The 19,960-nt window shown below is 33.2% G+C and overlaps 1 protein-coding gene across 3 annotated transcripts in view; it reads right to left on the bottom strand.

Annotated features, from left to right (window-relative positions):
• Positions 1-12,033, bottom strand: part of LOC110461190 — a 21,978-nt gene extending 9,945 nt beyond the window's left edge. Inside the window, exons 1-5 of one of the 3 annotated variants that reach the window (XM_021514569.1) lie at positions 11,957-12,033; positions 9,204-9,265; positions 7,607-8,484; positions 5,454-5,508; positions 3,100-3,190 (exon numbers count right to left, since the gene is read on the bottom strand). In XM_021514569.1, the coding sequence (XP_021370244.1) occupies positions 3,100-3,190; positions 5,454-5,508; positions 7,607-8,464 (1,004 nt within the window). In that variant the 5' untranslated portion in view covers positions 8,465-8,484; positions 9,204-9,265; positions 11,957-12,033. Of the gene's footprint in view, positions 1-3,099; positions 3,191-5,453; positions 5,509-7,606; positions 8,485-9,203; positions 9,487-11,956 lie in introns of those variants that run through there. The other 2 variants (XM_021514576.1, XM_021514560.1) reach the window with 2 other exon arrangements.
• Between the last annotated feature and the right edge of the window lie 7,927 nt (positions 12,034-19,960).

Consider the following 19,960-nt stretch of genomic DNA (forward strand, 5'->3'; position numbering starts at 1 on the left):
AGATATCAAACATGTACTTTTAGACAACATACACGTACTTTTAGACAACACACCTGTACTTTTAGACAACAAACATGTACTTTTAGACAACAATCATGTACTTTTAGACAATACACCTGAACTTTTAGACGACACACCTGAACTTTTAAACAACACTACTGTACTTTTAGACATTATACTTTTACTTTTAGACAGCACACCTTTACGTTTAGACAACACACATGTATTTTCAAACAACACACCTGTACTTTAAGACAACAAACATGTACTTTTAGAAAACGTACATGTACTTTTAGACAATACACCTTTTTTTAGATAACATACCTGTATTTTTAGACAACACACCTGTACTTTAAGACAACATACATGTACTTTGAGACAACCCATCTGTACTTTTAGACAACACATCTGTACTTTTAGACGACATATTTGTACATTTAGACAACAAACATGTACTTTTAGACAACATACATGTACTTTTAGACAATACACCTGTACTTTTAGACAACACACCTGAACTTTTAAACAACACTACTGTACTTTTAGACATTACACTTTTACTTTTAGACAGCACACCTTTACGTTTACACAACACACCTGTATTTTCAAACAACACACCTGTACTTTTAGACAACAAACATGTACTTTTAGACAACTTACATGTACTTTTAGACAACATACATGTACTTTGAGACAACACATCAGTACTTTTAGACAACACATCTGTACTTTTAGACGATACATTTGTACATTTAGACAACAAACATGTACTTTTAGACAACATACATGTACTTTTAGACAACACACCTGTACTTTTAGACAACACACCTGTACTTTTAGACAACATACATGTCCTTTAGACATCAAACATGTACTTTTAGACAACATACATGTACTTTTAGACAACACACCTGTACTTTTAGACAACACACCTGTACTTTTAGACAACATACATGTCCTTTAGACATCAAACATGTACTTTTAGACAACATACATGTACTTTTAGACAACATACACGTACTTTTAGACAACATACATGTCCTTTAGACATCAAACATGTACTTTTAGACAACATACATGTACTTTTAGACAACATACACGTACTTTTAGACAACATACATGTCCTTTAGACATCAAACATGTACTTTTAGACAACATACATGTACTTTTAGACAACATACACGTACTTTTAGACAACATACATGTCCTTTAGACATCAAACATGTACTTTTAGACAACATACATGTACTTTTAGACAACATACACGTACTTTTAGACAACATACATGTCCTTTAGACATCAAACATGTACTTTTAGACAACATACATGTACTTTTAGACAACATACACGTACTTTTAGACAACATACATGTCCTTTAGACATCAAACATGTACTTTTAGACAACATACATGTACTTTTAGACAACATACACGTACTTTTAGACAACACACCTGAACTTTTAGACAACACACCTGAACTTTTAAACAACACTACTGTACTTTTAGACATTACACTTTTACTTTTAGACAGCACACCTTTACGTTTAGACAACACACCTGTATTTTCAAACAACACACCTGTACTTTAAGACAACAAACATGTACTTTTAGAAAACGTACATGTACTTTTAGACAATACACCTTTTTTAGATAACATACCTGTATTTTTAGACAACACACCTGTACTTTAAGACAACATACATGTACTTTGAGACAACACATCTGTACTTTTAGACAACACATCTGTACTTTTAGACGACATATTTGTACATTTAGACAACAAACATGTACTTTTAGACAACATACATGTACTTTTAGACAATACACCTGTACTTTTAGACAACACACCTGTACTTTTAGACAACATACATGTACTTTAGACATCAAACATGTACTTTTAGACAACATACATGTACTTTTAGACAACATACACGTACTTTTAGACAACACACATGTACTTTAGACATCAAACATGTACTTTTAGACAACATACATGTACTTTTAGACAACATACACGTACTTTTAGACAACACACCTGTACTTTTAGACAACATACATGTACTTTTAGACAACACACCTGTACTTTTAGACAACACACCTGTACTTTTAGACAACATACATGTCCTTTAGACATCAAACATGTACTTTTAGACAACATACATGTACTTTTAGACAACATACACGTACTTTTAGACAACACACCTGTACTTTTAGACAACATACATGTACTTTTAGACAACACACCTGTACTTTTAGACAACACACCTGTACTTTTAGACAACATACATGTCCTTTAGACATCAAACATGTACTTTTAGACAACATACATGTACTTTTAGACAACATACACGTACTTTTAGACAACACACCTGTACTTTTAGACAACATACATGTACTTTTAGACAACACACCTGTACTTTTAGACAACACACCTGTACTTTTAGACAACATACATGTCCTTTAGACATCAAACATGTACTTTTAGACAACATACATGTACTTTTAGACAACATACACGTACTTTTAGACAACACACCTGTACTTTTAGACAACATACCTGTACTTTTAGACAACACACCTGTACTTTCAGACAACATACATGTACTTTTAGACAACACACCTGTACTTTTAGACAACAAACACGTACTTTTAGACAACAAACATGTACTTTTAGACAACATACATGTACTTTTAGACAACATACACGTACTTTTAGACAACACACCTGTACTTTTAGACAACATACACGTACTTTTAGACAACACACCTGTACTTTCAGACAACATACATGTACTTTTAGACAACACACCTGTACTTTTAGACAACACACCTGTACTTTTAAACGACAAACATGTACTTTTAGACAACAAACATGTACTTTTAGACAACACACCTGTACTTTTAGACGACATACCTGAACTTTTAAACAACACTACTGTACTTTTAGACATTACACTTTTACTTTTAGACAGCACACCTTTACGTTTCGACAACACACCTGTATTTTCAAACAACACACCTGTACTTTAAGACAACAAACATGTACTTTTAGACAACTTATATGTACTTTTGGACAATGCATCTTTTTTAGATAACATACCTGTACTTTTCTTCCATCTCTTCCTGTGTGATGAGCATGTCGTATTCTACCTTAAAGACACCTGGCCCAACGTCAGAGCTAAAGCTTATGCCTAAAATGAAAAAAAACACCGTCACCTATAAGTACAATCTTACTTCAAGAAATGTAACGGACATTTTAAAGTCCATGTCTTCTATGAGGTATTTAGACTTGGTGTTAAAACAGAATACTTTATCATATCCTTTTTATGATTGTCTCTTGGATTTGATCTTTACCTATTACTCACTCATTGGTGTTTGGCTTGAATTTGGTGAAATCAGCAGAATTTCATTAGTCACATTATTTCAGTTTGGTGCTCTCGCCCTGGCTCTTTATCGGATAAGAAATAATGTGTATTCTGTTTACTTTTCGTGATTTTTTTTATCAATTTCAATATTCATTTGATATATTATTTTTAGACGACCCAGCAAGAGTTACAAAATAGGTTATGACTTTTACATTTGTTGTTGAATTCAAAATGCAACAGGTTAATAAGTGGTTATCACTACCTTAGGAGGTATAAGTAATGGTGAGGATCCCAATACATACCTAACATTAGTGAAGGTATATGATATAGACAGGATATACATATTTATGTCTATATTTAATGTTAGTATGGATATATATATATTATATACGAATGACTATATTAAGTTTAAGTAAGGACATACATTATCCACAAATGTCAATACTTTACTTTTGTAAGGACACGCATCATACACAATGCCCATACATGTACCTTACTTTAGTAAGGGTTTATATTGTACATAAATGCCCATACTTTACTTTAGCATTTACAATATCCACAAATGCCCATAATGATACAGAACATGTACATAGTTAAAAGATGCCCATGTGTACGTTAAATTTGAATATATAATATGTAACAGGTGCCCCTCCCCATATTAAAGTTTGACATGTTATATGCATTTTACTAAATATACAGGTTTTATACTTAACTTTAGTATGTATATAATACTTAGTTATTCATGATACAAAGATCCTATACGTACTTTTAATAAGAAAATGCACTATATACAGGATTTTCTACACTCCGAATTAAGTAAGGAATATGATATGTACATTAATGCACACAGTTAATACCTATAAATATATGAAGTATATACAATATAAACAGATGCATATACTGAATTTTAGTAGTGATATGAAAATTGACAAATGTAAACATTTTCATTTAATAAGAATATGCACTATAAATAACTTATATACTGAATTTTAGTAAGAATATATATGAAAAATATTCCAATGCAAACATTTACATTTAGTAAGAATATACACTATATATAACTTATATACCGAATTTTAGTAAGAATATATATGAAAAATATACCAATGCAAACATTTACATTTAGTAAGAATATACACTTTATACAAGTTATATACTGAATTTTAGTAAGAATATATATGAAAAATATACCAATGCAAACATTTACATTTAGTACGAATATACACTTTATACAAGTTATACACTGAATTTTAGGATATACAAAAGCCCACATTTTTTTGCGTGTTAATGAGTGTATATAAAGCAATTATTAATTGTTATTTGGGATGAGTTGTTGCGTCGCTGGTATTAAGTTTAGCATATCACAAGAAGCGAGTAGAAATAAGTACACATTGTGTAAATGACAAATGTTATAAAGACTCATATACTGTCAACACACATATTGTACTGTGCATGCTGATATACTGTAAACACATTTATTTAAGAGCAAATACAATGCTTATTCCTCATATTATAGCGGATGAGGATATGTGCCCATTTCTCCCTTAGAGGCAAGAACATTATGGATAATGAAGCTAATGAAACTTAAGTTGTACCAGAGTTAATTTACGGAATCATAGCGAAATTCTACAATATCAGAACCCCTACAACACGTGCGTTAACCTTATATTGTAGAAGAAGATAGCACTATGGCAGATGACAGTCGAACAGTTTACATTACAATTTTGTACGAATATGTACTATGGTACAATTTAACGTGTTCAACTTTTTATCGTTTTTATAATCAAAATTGTACTATGACATTTTTCATTGAAGTACTACTTGAAAACAAAAATAATCAAAAGTGCATGGTCGCAAAAGCTGATCAAAATGGTTATCACATAAAAGTTTACCATGGGATTATTTTGATTTTAATAGCGATATACCACGAACATATGTACCGGGTACACTTTCGAAAACAGAAATTACTAAAAGTGTATCACATAACATGAACACTTTTGAACTAAAGAGTAATGCGAATATCCGTCTGTTATCTGTCACAATAACACAGAGACAAGAAAGACAAGAAAAGCGCAAGCAGAACACTCACTTCTACCTGAATCAGCTGCCATGTCTTCAAACATCTCGTCAATGGACTCCAGCGGCTGTCAAAAATAAACAAAGCTATCATACATATGCATAATAGATAAATACATATAGCATATTAGTATACAATCAATCTGATTAGATCCCTATATCTTGAACTACGCGCCGTTTCGTAAACTACACTCTGCTCCGTCAAGCAGAGAATAGTTTACGTAACGGCGCGTAAATCAAATTTGGGTTTAATGACATTATTTTACCATTGATATCACAGGTGAGATAACAGACAAAATGTCATCGGGATAACTTGATAAAATATAGGACTGCACACATTGTAAGAGAATGTCGTTAATAGTATAGAAATATTTTAAAGGTGAAGGTTTATTGATAGTTTCGTATATAACTTTATATTTGTTATAATTCAGCGTTAATATCATTGGTACCGTATAAGATAAACTTTATTGAAAGTTTTTTATATAAACCTAGAGAGGAGGCCATAATAACACAGAGCCGTTGGCACGCTGTATAGCTAAAGTTACATTAAACGTTGACATAGATGCATTTAATACTATAATAAGGAGTTGACAAAAAATATATATTTTATTCATATGAAACTTTGAATTATATTACATCAAATATACCGTTGATACCACAGATATGCTGTATTCGTTGTAAACATTGATCAACAACTAAACACATTGTTATAACATTTAATACACATATAATATATAATATCATAAACAGTCTGTATTCATTTGCATTTTTATCTTGCTATTTATATTGTTATAATAAAACAAATATTCCACAGATATGCTGTATTCACAGGAAATTTTGACATATATATTTATATTTATAACTACATACATTGTAAAACCATAGCTTTGATAATATGGCACAGTTTCTATAATTGATTTACCAATATCAAACTTCTACTACGCAAATACATATGTATACATATTTTAGCATAATATGTAATAATGAAAAATTGATATGGGCTACATCAAAAGGGTATTCATGACTTTGCTCAATGAGAACTGAAGGATATTGTAATATCAAACGATCTATGGGACAGCTGTTATAAGTATGTGTTACATCATTGTGACACGTGGACCTTTGATTGACAACCACGTGACAGTCAGTCACCTATTTCATCAGATCGAGTTAATACTAGACATGCTGTCACACTCTACATCACTTTATCACATACCTGTTGAATCTTGTTATAGTAATACAAGAAATTTTCAGACCATGAAATACAACGTTCTGTATTGCACATGTGCAATACGGAATGTTGTATTTACCTGCTAGTCTGAACTACTTTTTATGAGAATCCCCTTGTCATGGCGAACTGAAAAGTTCCCGGTATTTGCCAAAAATATCAAAGTTTATAAAATCTTTGTTTCGATCACTACCAAATACGGAAGGTATGTGATAAAAGCAAGATCACACTTGCGTTTTTCTAACGAATCAGAAAGCACTCATTTATTGCGCGGACGTATATATTCACTCGTGCGCTCCGCACGTAAACTGTCAAATTATCCATATCAGTACACTAGAATTTTCATTAAGGATCCATGAAACACTGCCAAAAACTGTTATAATAATACATTAGAAACACCTGGTATGATTATAGCGCTGATAAATAATTTCTGATAAGATAATCATACGTTTAGGAACCTTTATTTATGAAAACTAAGATAACATAAACAAAAATATAATCCACAACATTGTACTAGGGGTAAAAATGCCTTGGGACCAGAGCAGGATTCGTACACTAGACTCCAAACCATTCTACTGTCTCTCTAAGCAGTTGATTTAACTGTTAACCCTTTCACCCCTATGTAACCTTAGTAGACTCTACCATGCATTGATATGGATGCGTCCATTATGGTCTACTGTCGTTAAAAGGTTAAACAGAAGTACTCTGTTCCAGTCGTGCCAAAGTTATATATAAAATCTAAATTTAAGGGGAGGCAACTGAATGTAAGAAAAACTGCATTGCATTCGCCTGCAGTGGGACAGGCATCCTCAATGGACTACATCGGTGATAACGTTAAACAATTATGACATGCACGAAGTAAAATGTGACTTAAAAGAAGAAACATATTTTCAATGTGTTTTCCAGACTATGATAGGCTAGTCTTTAAATGGCTGGCTTACCATGCTATGAGGTGCATCCAATAAAGAATTCGAAGATATGATTCCATTGCTGGATGGAGCACCGACAGAATTCTTAACTGTATTGACTGCTGGTTCTGGTTCTACCATAGACAATTGGTTTTGTAACTGCTTCCGCAGCTGAAGCAGGAGTTGTTCTTGTTGTTGTCCCGTCTGTCGTTCAGCAGGTGCTGATGCTAACAGTGTTTGCTTCATCTGTTTTATCTCTCTGCCAAGACGGCTGGCGGTAGAACTGCCAATCTGCTTTTGTCCAACAAGACGCTGAAGAAACACAGAGTTTTGTGCAACCTCACTCGTTATTAGGTCTTTCGTATTGGGCATCACCATGAAGGACTGACCTGGTATACTGTTAACGTTCATTGCCACATTTGAGCGACTCGAAGGAGTCGTCTGAATAACAGGCAGGTTGTTGGATGTGCCCATTTGGTTCTTTAAGATATCGTATATCTTCGACAGACTCGATGAATTTAGTCTCCTAAATGTCTGATACAAAGTACTTTGTGGACTTCTTATGGCATTTTTAATATTTACAGGACGAACTGAAATAGGGGAAAACGTCCGACGACGTGGCACAACGTTGAAGAACTGGCGCGGATACGCACTGGATATTGCGGATACTGCAGCCGGCATTAGAGGAGTCACTGTCGGTAAAATTGGATTCATTGTGGTCAATGGAGGACCCATTGTAGGATTCATAAAAATGTTGTGAATGTGTTGGGGCACCAGTGTCGGCGAGTACACAGAATTATGTTGCATATAACAGTTCACACAAGGAATACTGCTGATACATCCCAATAACACAAAGTACAACACATGGATCCATTGCTGTAAACAATCCATGGCTAACGTAGGTCGAAGAACTGCAAGGAAAACAAAATATAGTTAGAATAAAAGTTAAGAGATGTGAACTATTTTATAGGCTCACAGTGCTTCAGCGAAATGAATTACACGCGAACAGATGCATCATCATTCATAGTCTCTCGGCTAAAGGCAGCCACGCGGTTAGAGTTATATGAGACTGCAATGTTTTGGTGATTTTTTGTTTTGCTTAACTTCCCATGTAACAGGTATATACGCCTACGAAGACATCATTTATTGGAATACTACGAAATCATACTTACGCAAATTCCAACTAAACTGATTCTTTAGATTTAATTGTAGGAATCGTTTAACTCTGACGCAAGTTCATACTAAGCTTGTCAGTTTTTGCGTAAAATTCTTCGAAACCATTCATATTCTTATGTTTTTTACGTTAACTTGATGTATCCGTCCTAGCTTGTTGGTTACTTTGATTATTTGATTGAAATGGTCATCACGACTACAGGCTGCAAAATTTTATTCATATTGTTATCTCCTATTTGTATTTATTTCCTTTTTAAAACAAACTATAATTTCCTTGAATGTTTCTGAATACTGTGAGATTTTACAGTCAGATTGATTTTTTTTGGGTTTGGTGCCAACTTATCCGTTTTAGAGAGTAAAGAATAAATATAATCTACACAGTCATGAAACATATGTATGAATACGGTGAAATAACAAGGAACCAATATGCAATCAAATGTACTACTGTGTACTCTACCTGTGTGTCAGACACCTCCAAGTATCCAGTATCCATTCATGTTAAGGTCTCGTGCCTGAATTCTACCAATACAACAATGAAAACAATATTTTTAAAAATCGCACACCAGTAATTTCCTGACAATCCTATGACGTTCAATATTTGTGGCGATGTAGTCAACGTCCAAGAAAGATTATGTTTTATAACTTGAAATATATGAAAATATCATCTTATTTCATGCAGTATATCATATAGAAGCGAGAGAAAAAATCAGTGTATATCCCAGAGATATTCTCCGTCATCACTTGTTAATATCCAAAACCTATAATGAATGAATGTAATACACAGTAGACTTCACACAATATGATGTCACATGTAAATCAACGAGGCAACATAATCACGCCCATCGACGTGACATTTAATTAGATTCATATGCCATCGATATGTTAATTACCATCAAACAATACAGGCCATCGTTTTGATTGACAGTTACTAAATTTAGAAATAGGTCTCTTCCTTGTAGAAAACCAGTCTCACTCACATTGATAAGATGTCATCTTTGATAGAAATAAATCATAATTTCTGAATTTCCTCCCACATTAACTCTATCGTCATCTTTTCTTTGTATAGTTCTTTTCATCAGATACATAATAATTAGTTTCGTTTCAAAAACACTGACCGCGAAAACAAAGAGAAAGCAACATGAAAAGGAATATCAGGCAGATATCAAATACGCGCCAATCACATTTATTCTTTATACGCATGGTAAATGAAACAGAAAGATTTATAAATGTGACGTCAAAATTAGTAATCAAATCATTATATAAATTTTGAAATATTAGTAACACAGCAGGTCAGCTCTAGGCTTCAGTGTAGAAACAATGTCCCCGTTTGCTACAGAGTCGTTATAAATTTATTTTTACATCCTACTATGCACCAAACCTTATTCATTTTCGTTAAATGTTAAATACATGTACATATATATATATATATATATATTTGTGTGAGTTAACCATTGTAACCAGATTTTAAAAACTAGTCTCCAATTTGTGGTTACAAAATCAGCGCAAATATATGCGCACACGATTTTTTTTATTGCAGTGACACGTGAATACATTAATTCGAGAAATTTAGATTCTTAAGACTCTTTACCTTTTTTGAAAGAAAGATAAGTGAACCTGCATCACCTTCGTTGGATTACTTGTTTACCTGAACAAGTCTGGCGCGATTACTGTAAAACTAAATATTGACCTGTATCATTTTAGCTTGATTACTGCAAAAAAAGGTAACTTGTACTACCATCTTGTAAGTAATATTAATTAATTTACCTGTCTCGAGTGATTATAGTAATATGACTCACTAAATTTGCATGTGCAAATATAACGAGAAAATAATACCTGCATATTCATCACATAATGAAACCGCAACTATTTTCTATGACTCCAAAGTCTACCCGCTAATTATAGCATTACATGTATGTCAAATTCTTAAAAAGTTTCGTCGGAATCCAAAATTCTCAGTGAATACTGTATATGAATTACGTTTCGATTGATAATAATAATTGATTATGACGTAAAGAACCATACCCGATGAACGTAACGCACACAGAGGTGATTATACCTATACAATTTGGTAATAGATATAGTTTGCCAAAAATGAATAACATTGCATCATACCGCTGTTTCGTCCTTCTAGGACTCATCGGTGATGGTAAGGGCAAAAAAGGTAAAAAACCAAATTGATCTAACCTATTGTCGAAACAGAAGGGGAGGAATGTAAAAATTCCCTCAATGTTTATGAATTTCAAAACAAAATAGAAATAAAGGTCTATATTGGTAAAGTATATATGCGAAATGCAATACGTACAATGCTACTTATCACAATGCAATACGTACAATGCTACTTAGCACAATGCAATACGTACAATGTTACTTAGCACAATCCAATATGTACAATGCTACTTAGCACAATGCAATACGTACAATGCTACTTAGGACAATACAATACGTACAATGCTACTAAGCACTGACAATACTGTAAGCATATATATATTTAAGCGGTAGTCTTATTTATGTTATTTTCGCGCATTAAATTTTTCGCTAAATTATGAAATCGCTGATAGAAGTTTCTATAATATTTCTTTATTGCGGATTTTGTTGGTGCAGCAATTCATCAATGCGTCTATCTCTTTAAACAAGATAATTAGCTTTAATTTTAGGGCTCTATTATCAGTACGTTTACAGTATTATTATTTCTGTTATTTTAACACAGTAAGCATTACGTCACTGATTTGATTTAATTATATTTTTTTCCATAATTTTCTTCAAACGTATATAAATTGCCAATGTACACACAATGAGGCAGACATTCAATATATAATTGCATTGCTTGACGCCGACTTTTTGATTAAATGTTTAGCTCTCCATAGTTTAACAAGTGATTGTCGATATGTTTAACAGATTGATACAAAATATACCTGCAATGTTCGTAGAACAGTGTTTAAGTGAATAATAGAATAAAATTGCTATAGGACATAACCCTACTAATGCTCAATTGATTCAAGATACATGTAAGGTTTAACATAACAAGGTAAGTATAATGCATATTTGAATCATCGTTTGGAATATAAGTTGAAAGGTGGATGGACGACCTGAACAAAGTGCAACATTAACATAATCGACATCAGTTATTGTCAAATTGTATACACCAAAAACGTATGAAAGGTTCAAAAGTATGTCACAATGTTGATCGATTATTTATAATTGATTGCCTACCTTGCGTGCGTCAGAGGAAATGTTGAGGAGACGGTAGATTTCCAGGAAGTCTTCCCCCATTCCGCATCTCTTGAAAAACAATCGAGCTGCGGTTTCTCAATCTCACTTCACGAGATGGGCGGGGCCAAGCTGTCAGTCATTTAACGCTAGGGTCATCCTTTATATCGTAACACAATGGAGTTCTTTCTGTAAGGTTTCGTACTCTGTATTTATGAATCAAGAGGATTTATGAACACATGTCGTTTTTCATGTATTCTTGTTTCTATATGTTAAATTCGATTGCATGTCATTTGCTATTGTACAAAGCATTGTCAAGGTTCACAGGCAAATAAATTTTACCATATACTTCGGGGTTCTGTAAATTTTGTATCTGATTCGTCACACGGAACAACGTGTTCATGAGGCAGAAATCCAGTATGTAATTATAGTGTGCAACAACTGAAATGTATAACACCATACAAAACGTAAAGTAAACCCTTGTTATAATGCCACCGTTTGTCAATAGAATGGTTGGCATTGTAAGGGGGTCTGGCGATAAATTTAGGGAAACGTACAAAGGAATTTTTAAGCAAAAAGGAAAAAGAGACCTTGACATATGTTGATGGTAAGCGAGGTGGCAAATGAAACGAAGGGCATTATATCAAGGTTTTACTGTATTATTAAAAAAGGGCATTAGAAGTGAATGCAATAATCGTCACATAATATTGAAAATATGCATCATACGGATTTGCATCATCGTTGTCTAAATCATTTTTTCACGAACAAGACGTTTCAATTTCTTACTTATCTGATACTTGACATTCACTATTGAGGATACATGAAATGTACTTGTGTATCTATGGGCTAATCTTCGTCATCTTGGTTGTAAAATACAACAATTTTACAGCCTGAATAATGTTATGATGATTATATCAATAAAAAGTTATGTCAGTTTTATAAAATTTTATAAAGTTTACTTATCGCAGTCAAACATTCGTTCTAGTAAATATAGACGTTTTCTTTTATACTGAAATTGTTTTTTTAATTCATTGCTCCAAGCCATTTCTATTTTTTATTTTTTATTGCTTTTATTTTGAAGAGTAACCACAATTTAAGATATAATGTGTAAGGTTATCATTCAGTTGTAATAAATTGGCTAATTTCATGATAAATCATTAACCTAACGTCACCAATATATGCAAATTATATGCAGATTAACCTTATGACAATTGTTTAAAAATCGGCAAATTCATTGCATAACAGTTTTAAGATTTATGTAGAATATTCTTATTTGAAGCGTACGTAACGGTGACAAAGCGTTAAGAGGTTTATGAAGTGCAGCGCATAACGATACATACAAAATGTTAGTTGTTTTACAGTTATATGGCTGTGATTACAGCACCGTAGCGAACGTTTGTGGGGCAACAACGAAGTCTCTCTACTCCTGTCGTTGTTGGCCATTCTTTGTATGTTCACCCATGTTTTCTGATGTTCTTTCATCTCGGTCTCTATTGCACGCTCTTTGTCATCATAAAATGTTTAACGTTTAACCTCAGATGTCCAGAAGACGGCGATTTTTGTTATGCTGTTAGAGTCCTTTCTCAGTATAAGGCCAAACAATTTATGTCGCCTCCTCATAAATATGGTGCCACTATCGTCATGCATGTTGACATCTGTTGACGCGGTACTGGTCTGATATGGTACAAGGACAAAAGATTCTTCGGACCTTCGCATACTTTGTGTTTGGAAAGTTGACAAGGTCATGCGTTAGCCTTGAGATCCTTATAGGTGTATTGGTAATATGCAGCTGTTGAAGATTTTGTTTTGATAGTGTATTTTCCTGATCTCCAATACGGTTCTTGCCTTTGAAAGCAGGGCTTGTATATCGGTCTCGACTCAACCACCTGTACCAGCTGAACTGTCCAGATTTCCATTTGTGTTCGTACTTATCATCTATCATAACTGGCAATGGATTGGTGATGTTGAGTTTCATAATTTTTGATTTTCTAATATTGATTTTCAATCCCCATTGTGCAGCACATTTATGTAGAAATGTGGTTTTATCCTGTATCTGTAAGTGGATATGATTTGGTTTGTTTGTGTTTCACAACCTTTAAACAGTTATGTTTTCTTTAACTCATTCATTGGTGTTCATACTTTCTTGTTTCCTTTTGTTACGGTGATTCATCGGTTCCTAGATTTGTCTTTAAGCATCAACGATGAGTTCCGAGTTGTCCCGAGCGTTGGTAAAACTTTCTCTATTATATTTTAATCACGTGACAATTGTTAAACCTTTGTAACAACGCTTGTGTGAGATTTCCGTGTTGATCGGACGATATTATTCATGCTGATATTTTCAATCAATTAATCAACCACTCCCGAAAAGTGAAACAAACATCGTCTCAGACTGTTAATTTAATTGTATATCCGTGTAAAGTAATTCATTAGAATTGTATTCAGTTTGATAGATATGACCAGTGACAGGTACGTTGATTGACATATACCATCAAGGTAAACCTCAGGTAAGTATAAAGGCAGTTATAGACAGGGGTCTAGCGAATAGGTGGTGGTGTGTCATGTCAGCAGTAAATGTATTGTTTAACAGTAGTTTTACCGTTATGGTTGATATATTAATCATTTCTATGTGGTTAAAACAGATGTCGTAATTTAAACTAAAATCTAGTCCATTTAACTGAATGACCTGGACGTCACGTCTACTTGAATAGACGCGAAATTTGAATAGTCATTAGCTGTACGATGCTACGTGTAAGAGATTGAATATTATATAGCTACGGTTAATATCTCCCTGGCACAAATACGCTTAAGCCCCTTATACCTTCCAAGTAAATTTAAAAAAAGGAACTTATATTAGGAGACACTTAATGAACAGCAAAAATCTTGAAGCCACAGAAAAAGACAAAAGACAAACCAGGTTTCAAGAAATGTTAAGCATACCTGCTCCAGTTGTGGTACCTGTCGTGACGTCTCCTGTCAAATCCACGAAAGTACACAGGGACAGGTCAACAACAATCCAAAACTCAGCAAAGACATATTGATAATATTGTAGTGATAGACACTGAGATGGTTATGTTAAAGGTAGCTCATGATGATGACCATACACTATTTTCTACACATATATTCTTATTTGGCAAGGATGTCGATTCAAGGTTTTGTCTTAAAGTGATGAGGAACGATGACCTAACCCTAGACTTTATTTCTGCAAATGGCCAACTGAAGCATTAAAGTGGGCCCCCATCCTTTGCGTCTTTTCGTCTTCAAAAACAACAATAATACGGGTAGTTTAATGCCTTGTCAATATATCAACCTCCAAAAAGTGCCATTTGGGTATACAACATTGTCGAACAATCCGAACTCTTAACTAATGCACTTTAAATGCGTTTATGTATTATGTTGTTATAAGCCCTGTTAGCAGTTATGACTTAATTTGTATATTTGTCAGGTAGGTTGTATAATTACTCCATCACAGTAGGGTGAAGTAAAACGATCTTTTTGACATTTTTGATCTCATCAACACTACATATTCGACTCTGTATCAGATGCCTAATTGTTTTTCACTAAACCAGTCTAAAGAGATACCCACATGAACTTCTTGTTTGCCTCTTTTCCTACAAAAAAGAAAATGACAGCAATCATAAATATTTTGAAATTAAGAATCCATAATATAGATTCCACCCCGATGATTTTGGCCATGAAAAGTAAACATTTAGGTGTGTTATCAACAACCATAAATATGTGTTAGGAATTGAGTAATCTATTCACCACAGTCAATTCACTTGGTGTTTCACCTGCATCCGATATTAACGGTGCAATGATATAAATAAACCCTTCTTTAGTTCATATCATACACGTGAAAGAACTGTTTTTGATAAATCATTTACAAATATAACTTAAAATACCTCAGAATTACGCCAATATGCAATTAATAAGTAAGTTTACCGTTGAACTGTTATCAAATATTATAATGACCAAAAACAATTTCAAAGCAAAAAGAAGCCGCCAAATGCTGAATAAAGGGCCATTTGAAAATAAATGTGTAGACTGCATACACATACTGTTAGTAAAGATATTGGTTTTGATACTTCGTTTGATTACCTGAATCATGTCAAAAGTATTTGTATACTGAATCATGCGATAATAGATTTGCAAATATAAATTTGCCTGACATTCCTATGATTGCAAATGAAACATGAATAGCTGTAAATCCCATGTAAATTGAAAATCACTTCGTCACGATGAAATCATAGGTGAATTCATTAAGTACTCGATACTTTATTTGTCGTAACTTTAGCAAGGATTTTGTTACATGTATTTTACCTGATATACTGGAGTTATTTTACAAAAGACATCTTAGCAATTATTTTGATTTATGATCTTAACGCCATAAAACGTTAGTTGTTTTTGATATTAGGCGCCTTACTAGTTTTGAATAATTCTTACAGTAGGTTGGCATATATATATATATCAATTTAATTGTAGTGTACATAACTTTAATTTCCTAGAAGTGTGTCTTTTATTTTTATTCGGCTATTTTTTGGCTGCTAATATTAAACATATGCCGGTAAGCGATTGGTGATTTGGCTTTAGGGATTGCGTCCTGTTCTTTATCCGGCAGCCATATTTGAATGCTGCTGGAAGCACTTGAGATTTTGAAGTTAAACCTGTCAACTACCTACCCACACGCTAGATTACGAGTTTTGATTATACTGGGTGGTTGGCGGTTTTTTGGCAAACCAACTAAGGCTAGTTGATTATTTTTGTTTAAACTGTGTGGTGGTTGCTCCAATGTTTGTATGATGCAACTACGGAATGTTTGAATTTCTTTAAAGTAATATGATTTTTTTCATTTTTTTCATTTTTTTTTTTTTGTGCTTAAAATAATTATGGGGTTCTAACTGAATTACAGCATGTAATTCAAATGTCACCATTTTAGTGGCCATTTTACGAACATAAAAAGGATGATTCTGGTCTACCTGAGAACTACCAATACAATGCTTAGCTTTTGACATTTTTGATGTAATACATTTTATCAGGACTCCAAGCCGGTTTCATAAAAAAGTTTTGATTTTTTCGTCTGTTATCAGTCATTTAAGAAGCCGTTTTTTCTTTTTCATTAAATTTTATATTTATTGACTTTTCAGTACCATTGATCAGGTCTTAGGATGCGGACTTTGGTTTAAGGAATATCAAAGAATATGTCATAACGTCTCAAATGTCCCAAAACATAAAATCATGTGTCAAGCGCAATGGTATCATATCTCAATATGGTTTTTTTTATGAATTTGGAGTACGGCAAGGCGAAAATGTATCTCCTCCATTATTTTCACTTTATGTAAATGATTTGAGAAAAACGCTCAAAACAGCAATGGAGTTGCTATTAGAGATAGCGCTTTAACTGATTATTTAAGAACAGTGGCTTTATTATAGGCTTATGATTCTGTCAGGCAGCTTTGCTGAAAATTAAATTGACATGCAGAAATCGTTATCATATTATTAATTTGCTATTTTGGTACACTTTATTGTACAATTCCCTCCAGGTGTTACTAAATGGAGTATAAAAAACAACATTTGATTGAAACCACCTTCTAAATGTAAATTGAAGGTAGTATAATAAAACAACATTTGACCTACAATGCCTTCTTGGTGTCAAGTAAATGAAGTATAGTGGGTCGACATGTAGTTTGAAAATTACGTCTGTATTGTTACTGGAAGGGGTTTATTACCTGAAACGAAAGAGCTCCGCGTATTTAAGCATTGCATTTGCGTAATGCAGTAATGTATCACCGTTAAAATTGTTTAGATATAGGACAGAATTTAACACAGTATCAAAGGCTCTGTATTCTAGCGTGAACATTTCGTGTGCCTGTTTGTCTTGATTGACTGGCAAAAAACCCAAACTGATGTTTATAAATGCGTGTATTCTCCAAAACCAAAATAAAACAATTTGCAAGCATAAAAGGTCGTCAGACCATCAGATGAAAATATATCTAAATAAATATATTTTATATAACTTTACCACGTAACAAAAGGTATATGTATTAGTTAATGCTGACGTATGTTAAATCGGTACTTAACTGTGTGCATAGATATCAAAAGAAAAATAAACAAATGAAAACCCCAACTTTTAAGAAAATAAAACATTTCCTGTACTAAATGGAGCTCATTCTGTAAGGGGAACTTCAAAACATATAGACAGGTTTATAGTTATAAGGTCATTAAAGATGACGTCAGTAATAGTCATAAAACTTGACCTAAATATTCATAAATATATATAAACCATGAATCACACTGTATCACAATAACGAGGAATTAAAGTCCGACTGGTTTTGTTCAACTTCGAAAACGTCTTAACGTTAAAGCATATTTATATACCCCCACTTTATTTATAAATGAAAGTCGTTAGATTAACTTTTTTCTGTTTTCTGTAGAATTTGCCATCCAGTGCACTAGTCTACAGGGAGTAAGTACGACAAGAATAGACTATTTCTATCTTCGGCATTTTCCGTAAACGTGCGGAAATGACGAGCCAATCAGGTAAGGGGTATTCTGCCTTGACCGCTCATTAGTGAATGCAATAATGAAAGATAAGACATGGCTCTCGATAGGTTTTCTGAACATACGACTCAGATATTTTTAATGGTTAAATACGATATCAAGGGTTATACTTAAGTAAGTTTTGGGTAGTCGAAAAATTTCTCAACTGCACACTCCCATTGTGTAATGACAAACTACTTGACAGAACAATTATATATCAAATGGTTTTACTTAAACTTGGTGTCAAATTAACTACGCTTTGATCATTTTGTTTCATAGTATAGTGCCCGAACCGTAAATCTGAAAACCTTGTGATATTACAATGACATATTAATCGTACTTTATGTAACAGTTCAAAATGATAAATACTCCTTATTAACCACAAGTAAATGTATGGCATCGCACATGCATGTTTCCTTTTATTAAATGTAATCAGTAATGTTGTAATGTAAGCATTTCAAAAAAGGGTGATGTACTGAAAACCATAAAAATTTGGTTTACGTGACAGTTATCGATATGTATGTCACAAAAATCAAAAGGATTGCAAAACATGTAAAGATATAATAGTGTGATGTCCTCTTCTAGGGGGTTCGGTGGGGGGATAATTGATTTTTTCTAGTCTTTATCAGGAACGTTGGACACGGTTCGGTCATGTAACCTGGTTTTCCCAACAAATCCAGTTCCTCCTGCACCTATGATAAATAGTGACAGCTTGTTTGACGTCAGTAAAAATCAAATTACTAATTTATCAAACACCTGCTCAATTTAGAATGCATGAACGGAATCGATTGATCAAATTTTTTTTTGAATATTAATTTCCCATAAAATTGTACAACTTAAAATTCCGTAAATATGACTAAGTGTTTTGTTTTTTATCATTTTTATTTCAATCACACGATATTACATAAGAATTATGTAAAACAAATAAGCTGCTCTACGAAATCGATATATTTTGTATACAAGATTTTAAATTTGTTATGTGCTATGATATTGATGAAAAGATTATGAAAGTTTTCACTTAAGCGTTGCTCTGCCGTAAAAAAACACATCTGTGAACTTGGTGTCATAACTGACGAAAGGTCAAGATTATTTGTCTACGTTTTCAAGATTAATGCGATTATTCAATCCATTTTGACATCTTGTCTATCTATGCAATCTGACGTCACAATGCCATTGTCTCCGGTCTTCATACTGACGACGTCACATTACTTCCATGAATTTTGTCAAATTGGTCAATAGGTGTAGAATTTTGTGAAATGATTATACAATCATACAATCAAGAAAACAAACATATTAATAGTTGAAATGGCAAGATTCGAAACCAAAAGGAGATCTTTGTAGAGAGAGAGAGAGAGAGAGAGTTAAAAACTTGGAACACCATTCTTCTTGGTCACGTAGAATCAATTCAGCTGATATGACGGCAGAGAGGGTTTGTTATTAAAACAAAGTAATTTCAAATATAGACATAGAGCG

Source organism: Mizuhopecten yessoensis, unplaced genomic scaffold (assembly GCF_002113885.1).
Source record: "Mizuhopecten yessoensis strain PY_sf001 unplaced genomic scaffold, ASM211388v2 scaffold1391, whole genome shotgun sequence".
Classification (NCBI taxonomy): domain Eukaryota; kingdom Metazoa; phylum Mollusca; class Bivalvia; order Pectinida; family Pectinidae; genus Mizuhopecten; species Mizuhopecten yessoensis.